Source organism: Triticum urartu, chromosome 5A (assembly GCF_056163025.1).
Source record: "Triticum urartu cultivar PI428250 chromosome 5A, HENAU_Tu73, whole genome shotgun sequence".
NCBI lineage: Eukaryota > Viridiplantae > Streptophyta > Magnoliopsida > Poales > Poaceae > Triticum > Triticum urartu.
Genome location: NC_141877.1, coordinates 630,827,440 through 630,837,046, shown reverse-complemented (window position 1 = coordinate 630,837,046; position 9,607 = coordinate 630,827,440). Strand labels below are relative to the sequence as shown.

Below are 9,607 nucleotides of genomic sequence, written 5' to 3'. Positions count from 1 at the left end.
GCTGTTGGAGAACTCGTGCCCTATATGGTGCCCAATTTTACATCACCTATTGGAGTTGGACACTTTCGGTGCCCTAAAAAACACGTATTTCGTGATGTATATTTTACATCACGTCATTTTTTGAGTCCTACTTTGGGGCACCTATTGGTGATGCTCTAAGCTTCAAAACATGTGCTGAATTGCAAGAATGCAAGATACATGTGAACATAAAAATGGATTCAACCGTCAGATGAGAAGGTAATATCATATTGGTCGGCTAGTCTAAAGGACATAGTAATAATTATTATATATATATAGTCAAGCAAAATCCATCAGGAACCGAACAATTACTCATGGCTGCCCTTCCTCACGCAAAAAAGAGAGAGAGAGAGAGAGGAGTTATCCAAGCCGGAACTGATTACTAGCGGATTGTAACAGGGGTAGCATAAGATCGATAACTACTAGTAGTACGATGATAACTCTTTACCAACAAGGTAATCGGCCCTTCGGCCAAGCCAAACCTCCCGCAGCCCCTTTATAAGTGGCCCCTCTCGGCTCCCAACTTCCAATCCAACAAACAGCACCTATCCTCCCGGCTCGATCGATTTCTTCTGCACCTCTTGTGTTCAGTTTGTTTAGCAAGTTTTAATGGCGCCTCTCGGTGATGCTCCTGTGGCTGCCGCAACGGCGCCAGGCCTCGTCGTCTCCTTTGGCGAGATGCTGATCGATTTCGTGCCGGACATGGCCGGCATCTCGCTCGCTGAGTCGGGAGGCTTCGTCAAGGCACCCGGGGGTGCGCCCGCCAACGTCGCATGTGCCATCTCCAAGCAGCGCATGATGATTCTCCCGGTCCTTGCGTTTATTGCCATGCATACAGCCGCGCGCATTAGATCCGTTGTTTGGTTGGCTCTGATCTGATCATGCCGAAGACTGGTGTCTCCATACGTGGGATCATGCCGAAGACTGGTGTCGCCATAGGTGGGCCGCCGCTGTCCGTCTGATCCTTATTAGACGATGAGAATCGGGTGTTGACTTGCTTAGGATTACTGATTCTTCTTCGTTAGTAGTGTCAAATCGCTGATCGATTTCGTCACTCAGTTATATCATTGCATGCTCTGCAACGTTCTTTTCGGTCTTGAATACTTAGTCTCTTAGACTATTATTACCTTCATCTCAGGTCATTGATCAGTCCAAATCTAACACTAATCCACTCTTAACACAAGAGCAAACCTTTTTACCTTATTTTTTCAAAGAACAATTCATTATTTTTGTAAAGATTTATTTATATTCATATGGTCGGTGCAGTCAATAATACAAGTTAATTGAGACCTACAGTAGTTATTTCGCATCTAGATTTGTTTATATTCATATATGGTCGGTGCAATCAATAATACACACCCTTATCGCATATGAATTGTAATCGGATGATGATGTTTTTCTTTTCAGTTTGGCGACGACGAGTTCGGACACATGCTGGTGGACATCCTGAAGCAGAACAGCGTGAACGTGGAGGGCTGCCTCTTCGACCAGCACTTGCGCACGGCCCTGGCCTTTGTCACCCTCAAGTCCAACGGCGAGCGTGAGTTCATGTTCTACCGCAACCCGTCGGCTGACATGCTCCTCACCGAAGCCGAGCTCAACCTGGACCTCATCCGCCGAGCTCGCATCTTCCACTACGGCTCCATCTCGCTCATCACTGAGCCCTGCCGCTCCGCACACATCGCCGCCATGCGCGCCGCCAAGTCAGCCGGCATCCTCTGTTCCTACGACCCCAACGTGCGCCTCCCGCTCTGGCCCTCCGCCCAGGCCGCACGTGACGGCATCATGAGCATTTGGAAGGAGGCCGACTTCATCAAGGTGAGTGACGAGGAGGTGGCCTTCCTCACGCAGGGCGACGCCCACGACGAGAAGAACGTCCTCTCGCTCTGGTTCGACGGCCTCAAGCTGCTGGTCGTCACCGACGGCGAGAAGGGATGTAGGTACTTCACCAAAGACTTCAAGGGCTCCCTGCCAGGGTACTCCGTTAACACCGTCGACACCACCGGCGCCGGCGATGCCTTTGTTGGATCCCTCCTACTCAACGTCGCCAAGGACGGCTCCATCTTCTACGTAAGAAACTAAATTATTATCAGCTGATTGAATTCAATTCCATTATGACTTGTGAGTAGTTGCTAATGATGTTGTTTTCTTTTTGATTGGTCAGAATGAGGCCAAGCTGAGGGAGGTGCTCCAGTTCTCCAACGCTTGCGGGGCCATCTGCACCACCAAGAAGGGAGCCATCCCGGCGCTGCCCACCACTGCCACCGCCCTTGAGCTCATCAGCAAGGACACCAACTAGCTCGTCTCGTAACGTCCGTCCGGGTTGAATCTTTGGTAGTTTAGCTCCATTTTTATTTATATTAGGGATGAGTTCAGTTTAGTTTGTGTGCCAGTCTTATCTTAATAGAAAGCAAATCATCTGTGATGATTTTAGTTGCTTCTGTTTGGTGGCAATCTTGTGTAATTAAGGAGGCTACTGATTGTTGTAGCCTTCACCCAAAAATTATCAAAGCCTTGAATGAATGGACGTGTGTTCGGAAAAAGAAAAATGCGGTGCTGCTGGCTTGAGTTTATATGTGGTTTCATCTTCTGATGATGCGCAATTTCATATACTTATCATAAAATCTCGTTCTGCTGGCTTGAGTGGTTTTCTATTCAGATGCAACGTTAACTTATCTCTTTCTCCAAGTTTTCATCATCAGTAATGATTTTATTCTTCATAATTGATGAGCCGTCGACCATCATTCTGACCTCGAAAAGAGGCAACCCTGTTTCCTCCGTTTTGATCCTAATCATACTATAACGGTAAGTTAACTTGCCAGACAAGATGTACAAATCCCATCTTAGCATTCTACAAGATCCAACCAAATCACATGCACTCACCTTGGCACCAAAGAAATGATCTTGCATAGTTTGTTTGTTGGAGATCTCTTCTTACCTTTTATTTTCTTTCTCTTTTGCATCCACTAGTAAGCATTCACATGCAATGCACATTAGACTGCCATCAATTAATTTTTATCCTTTTGGGCATCCTTCTCATCTCCTCTTAATACTGTATCTTTTTTCTTTCTAATTTCTATGCATGCTATGCAGCTAGATTCGCCATTCTTTAAGCTAAAACTCAATTGACATGTCAATATGCGGGATCCGCAAGGTGCATGCCGACCCCTCCATCTCACCGCGTGGGCACCTAGGAAAAGAAATAGTGGCGATGTGCCTACGTGCGAGAGGTAGAACTCAGGCCGCGGTGGCGGTGTGGCCGTGAGACATAAAATCACATGCCCTTTGCGGTGATAAGCACACCAACAAAACGAGGATGCGCCGACTTATAAAAGCTTCCAACAGATCGATTCTGTCCAGACCGGCTCTCTTCCGACCAGCCAGACATCAGGTTTTCTACTTAGGTTTTCTCTGCTTTGGAGACTCCAAGGGAATTCGGTGGGGGAGGTTCAACTCTCTCGGACGTATATACTGGGAAGTCGAGTGAAGAATCGGCAGTAGGGATATCATTGCAATAAAACCAAGTGCTTTGCCAAAACTTGATAGTATTAGGGAACTTTGTGGTGGGGAACGTACTAGCATTCTTGACTTGGACACCTAGCCCACCACACAAATGAACAATCTTCGTCTTACTGCTACTCTGGATGAGGATCTCTTGATGTTTTAAGGGCGGCAAGAGAAGATGTGCTTAAAAAGGCCCCAATGTGGCTGGCATCCCATGAAATTCTCGCAAAGAGAAATGTATGAAAGACAGATACACCATGGCATTGGGAGGAAGACAGTGGAGTTGCGCTCCAAAATAGTTCAAGAACCCACGAAAAAATTGATGGGGGGCATGGAAAAGCCTCTACCTATATGGGAAATGAGGAGTATCCTTTTGTTGGAGTGGGGCACGGGCTCAAATTCGCGAGACTCTAGGAGCCGCCATCCGCGCTTTGGGATGAGGCCGTTGGTGACAAGTTCGATCAATTCCTTCTCCGTCACTCCCGAGGGAAGCCAATCCCCCTGATTCCAGCTGGGCGGCGGCGCGAAACTGGCGGACAAGCCCTTCCTCACTCTTTTCTTCTTCTCCAGTGCCGAGGTCTTGTCCTCGCCCATGGTGAGCGGGCGGGCAAAGGCAATTGAACGAAATGAAGAAGATGGCGAGGAGCTCGATCAAAGTGAAAGGGGATCCGGATTTTAACCCCATCTTTTCCAATTTATAATCGCAGGTGAATCCGCGGAACCAATCTTCAACCGTTGATCTTTCAATCCGACGATTCCTGTCAGCTTCGCGACACAGGGAAAGTGGGACATGTGGCAGCTTCTGGGTCGGGAATCGAGGCGCCCACGACCCCCGCCGCTATTAGGCGAGGATGTGCGCGTGAAATTTTTGCTGTTTGAGTTAAAACTCAAATCATCCATGTTTTTGAAAAGGGACGCTTTATTATTTAAAAGATTTAGGCATTACACCCGGCCTTTGCATTACTAAGATGCATATAGCCAAAAAAATGTCTTCTCACACAAATGAAAAATAAAAGGCGAAATACAAAAACATGAAGAGTCCGTATAACGGCTAAGGCGGAGGGGGGTCAATCCTAAGATCATGCTGCCACCCATGCTGGGCAAAAGTATCCCTCGCCATAGCCTCCAATCGTGTACACACCTTCATAAACAGGTCTCGATTCTCCACAGCTTGTAGAGAGGGCCATAAACGAAGAGTCCCAGTACATATGTAGATAACCTGCATAGGGAAGTACTTTCATCGTTAAAAACCTTATCATTTCTACATAGCCGAAGCGACCAAATAACGGCAAGCGCTTCCACCCCGAGAAAAGTTCTAAACTTGTGATCAATCCCGTGTAACCAGTTGCCAAATACATTAGCAACACTACATGGAGGATACAAGCCAGAAACTATTTAGATGACTGACCATATAGAACGAGCCGATTTGCATTGGAAGAATAATTGTTTTATTGTCTCATCATGGTGACAAAAGACACATTGCGGACTTCCATGCCAATACCTCTTAATAAAGTTATCTTTAGTAAGAATGACACCGCGACGAAGATACCATGCAAAGATTTTATTCTTAAGAGGTATCTTCATCTTTCAGATCTTCTTATTATTATCAACTGGCGCATCAGACTGGATTAACGCTCTATACATAGAATCCACTGAAAATTTTCCATTCCCATGAAGGTTCCATCAAAATACATCAGACCCATGTGACAAGTGCAACGTGGACAACCGCTGGAGCAGGATGTTCCACGATTGGAGCCTGGGTCCAATTAAATCTCTTCTGAACATCACATTTGGCGGAAATAATTCCATTACCGTGGCGATAGTATCACCCTTGTGGCGCACAATGTTGTATAGAGCCGCATATTGTTCCCAGTGTGTGGCATTTCCTAGCCATCTGTCCTCCCAGAATCTAATTTCCGAGCCGTTCTTAATCGAGAAGGATCCATAGCAGAAGAAATATTTCTTCGTAGCCATTAGACCCGCCCAAAAGTGGGAATCCATAGGCTTCCATTATACTTGGGATGCCGCCTTGGAGCTCACATATTTCCTCCTTAGGAGGGTTTGCCATACACCTTCTTTCATCAGAAATTTAAACAACCATTTGCCAAGGAGGGCCCTATTCTTAACCTCAAGGTCATGAATACCCAACCCGCCTTGGTCTTTGGGATGGCAAACCACACTCCATTTGGCCATTCGATATTTCTTTCTCTCGCTATCTCCTTGCCAAAAGAATCTTGATTGAAAATAATCCAATCTATGTAAAACTCCTTTCGACAATTGGAAGAAGGAAATCATATACAGTACCATATTACTAAGTACTGAATTTATGATGACCAATCTTCCACCCAGAGACAATAGTTTACCTTTCCAACTACTAAGTCTTTTTTGCAGTCTTTCCTCGGCGTGTTTCCATTCAGCATTTGTGAGTCTCCAATAATGTATCGGTATCCCCAAATATGTGACCGCAAACTGGCCCAACCCGTATCCAAACAGTTCAGCGTACAGGTGGGCCTCGTCTTGAGCCTCGCCAAAGCAAAACAATTCACTTTTATGAGAATTGATCTTAACACCCGAGAGTTGCTCAAATGCTGATAGAATTAGTTTCAGATTTCTTGTTTTCTCGAGGACATGATCCATGAAGAGAATCGTATCATCGGCATATTGAAGTATAGAGAGACCACCATCAACTAGATGATTTACTACCCCTTCAATTTGGCCATCAACCTTGGCATGCTCAATCATGATCGCAAGCATATCCACCATTATATTGAATAGCATGGGCGATACCGAGTCACCTTGTCGCAAACCCTTCTTCGTTTGGAAATAGTGTCCAATGTCATCATTAACCTTAATGGCAACACTACCTCTAGAAACGAAGCTATGGATCATAGCGCGCCACTCTGTAGAAAATCCTTTCATTCTGAGAGTCTGTTGAAGAAAGGGCCACTTGACTTTGTCATAAGCCTTTTCAAAGACTATTTTGAGAACCACCCCATTCAACTTTTTTCGGTGTAATTCATGGACTGGTTCATGAAGGATGACAACACCATCAAGGATGTGTCTGCCTTGCATAAAAGTTGTCTGTGAAGGACGAACCACATGTTCAGCAACCAAATTTAGCCTAATAGTCGCAACCTTCGTGAATATTTTAAAACTAACATTAAGGACGCAAATAGGTCTATATTGTTGTATCCTTTCAGCCTCATTAACCTTGGGTAATAAAATAATCTCACCAAGTTTAAGTGAAACAATTCTAGTTGGCCAGCATGTAAGTCGCTAAACAAAAGTAGGAGATCCGGTTTGATGACTTTCCAAAAATGCTGATAGAACTCAGCGGGAAAACATCTGGGGTATGGGGCTATTAGAAAAACCGCCTTTCTAACTTCCTCCTCAGAGTATGGGACTATTAGAAGACTGTTTTCCTCATCAGAGACATAGGGGATGTCATTTGTTTGGGAGTCATCCATCGAGAAGTTTTCTTCCACTGGGGCTTCGAACAAATTTTTATAATAATTAGTGATATAAGATTTAAGTTGCTCATGCCCCTCAATTATGCCCTCGTCTTGTTGTAGGGAATGAATAATTTTCTGCCGGTGTCTGCCATTGGCGACTCCATGGAAATATCTAGTATCCGTGTCACGTTTCAGGATAAACTGAGAGTTAGAATGTCGATACCATTTGAGTTCCTCTTCACGCAGCATGCTAGCTATCTGTGCATTCGAATGACTCTTGATCTCGATTTCATGCTCAGATAGATGTCTAACCTCTGCCAAAGCTTCTAATTCATCAATGATAGATGAAAGGCTAAGCTTCTCCTTTCTGAGGATACCCACCATATGCCTAGCCCAACCACCAAGGAATTTATGTAATTCACGCATTTTGTTATTCCATTTGTGAACTGGAGTAGGCCCGACCATCGGTTTCTCCCACACTTCCTTGACCATGTCATGGAAGCCATCCCGAAGCAACCACCCAAGTTCAAACTTGAACTTGCGTCTATGTTGTGGTCGTGGCAAGCCCGTAGTTAGGAGAATGGGTGTGTGGTCTGATATAGCCTCGATACGAGGTAGAGCATGAATAGGCACCATAGAAAATTTAGATTCCCAGTCGGTATCCATTAAAAAGCGATCTAGTTTCTCATATGTCGGTTTCGGAAGACTGTTCGCCCAAGTGAACTGTTTTCCAATCATGGAAACCTCTCGCAGATCTAGACCGTCGATGGCAACGTTGAAAAGGAAAGGCCAATGGTCATCAAACCTGCCATGACTTTTCTCGTTTGGAAATCGAAGCAAATTGAAATCACCACCAATAAGAATGGGATATGGATTATCTTTCACCAGATTAACCAATTCACGGAGGAACTCGGCCTTCAACTCATCCTGGGCTGCACCATACATGCGACGAGAGTCCATGTGAAGTTGTCGGCCTTGTTGCAAATATGGAGTTTAATATGAAACTCACCATTCGAACTAGCCAAAACATCCATAGTCCCCGTGTTTACGTCAAGTAAAATGCCCCCAGAACGACCTCTAGGCGCTCGTGAAATCCAAGTGAAGTCTATCCCGCCAAAAAGACGGTTAAGCAGACTTACTGAGAAATCACGTCTCCTAGTTTCAAAGATAGCCAAAAAGTCTAAATTATATTCCCTATTACATTCTGCAATGAATAGAAGTTTAGCCAAGTCACCAAGACCTCTACTATTAAAGAACATGCCATTCATGAGGAATCAATAGGAGATTTAGAAAACTTCGCCCTCTTTGAGGGTTTGCGGCCTTTTTTGAATGGGAGGCCTTTGATTTATGTCCGGAAGCTGTAAGCTCAATCAATGAACTAAGTCCGGGTTCATCTAGGCCCACATCCGAAACCTGTCCAACTAAATGAGAGAGTAGCTGACCATCTGATGTGGCATGCAGCTCCTCCTCATCTAGATGTGAGACAAAAGACTTGCCAGGAACTCGTGGAGTAACATTTAAACGGTCGTATTCCAAATGTCTCAAAGCGTTTGCCGAAATAGAAATATCCTTCTCATTACTTCCTAGACTAACACCAACATTATTCAACTTAGAAACGATGGTTGTAGCAGATAAAGATAAAAAGGATTTGGGTGACAACATAATACCTTGGCTGTCTAGATTATGCGCTTCTTTACGCCGCATAGCCTTGGCCAAAGAGTTCTCATCAGGGTTCATCCTCCCGTCGTCGGCAACCTTATGCCGATTACTTCGGCGGGTAGGTGTCACACCCGATGAAGGTAGTCGCACAAGATTCGCTGCCAGAGGAGGGGATGAGGGTGGAGTAGCAATCCCCTCCCCGATAGTCTTAGATGGAGTCATGCGTGAAGACGCCACTGTCGGTGAAGAAGGAGTCGCGGACATCGAGTGTGCCGCCGTGGCCGCCAAGGGATCCACCATGTCCGCGGTCGCGGGCGCCGAGGGACCGCAATGTCCGTGGTAGTCGTCGACGAAGGATCCGCGGTCGCCGAGAAAACCGCTACTTCAGTGGTAGCAGTTACCGAGTTGTCCGAAATGTCCGCGGTCGTGGTGGCCGCGGAGTCTGCCAAGTCGGGGGTCGGCCTGGTGGCCGACGCAGTCACCGTGTGACCAGTCAGGGCCGACACCATCTGCCTCGGCATAAAGGCCGAAGGGGCCCTAGCTGATCCCGCCTTCACTGGCTCTGCACCCGAAGGAGCAAGCTGACCCAGCGTCAATCCGTACATGCATGCATTACCATGCAGAACACCAACGTTGGTGTGTGCACCCGAGCATCTGAGGCTGCTTGCAAGCTCACCATTAGCAGCGTGGGAGGTCACAATACCTGCGGACAATAGTGGCAGCAAGGAAGGATGAGTCACCGCCAAGACCACAGGCCGGGTCGGCCCTCTGTTCAGTGGGTGAAACAACGCTCGCTAGCCCACGCTGTTGCACTTGAGTGTTGAGTCATGTGAACATCCTTAGCATTAGCCGAACTAGATGACTGCAGGTTGGAGGAGAGAGCAGCATGCTCGGAGGTATCCATGTCATCATCCTTCTCCTTTCCAGTGTTATCATCATCCGCATCATCACCTTTTCACCTCCAAATAAACGGG

General features: G+C 46.2%; 1 protein-coding gene across 1 annotated transcript; it reads left to right on the top strand.

The window, feature by feature from the left end:
- The first annotated feature begins 627 nt into the window (after positions 1-627).
- On the top strand, positions 628-2,317 carry LOC125506294 (fructokinase-2-like). Its single transcript, XM_048671145.1, has 3 exons — positions 628-828; positions 1,426-2,088; positions 2,183-2,317. Exons 1-3 carry the CDS (start codon positions 628-630, stop codon positions 2,315-2,317), a joined length of 999 nt encoding a protein of 332 aa, XP_048527102.1.
- The last annotated feature ends 7,290 nt before the right edge of the window (positions 2,318-9,607 follow it).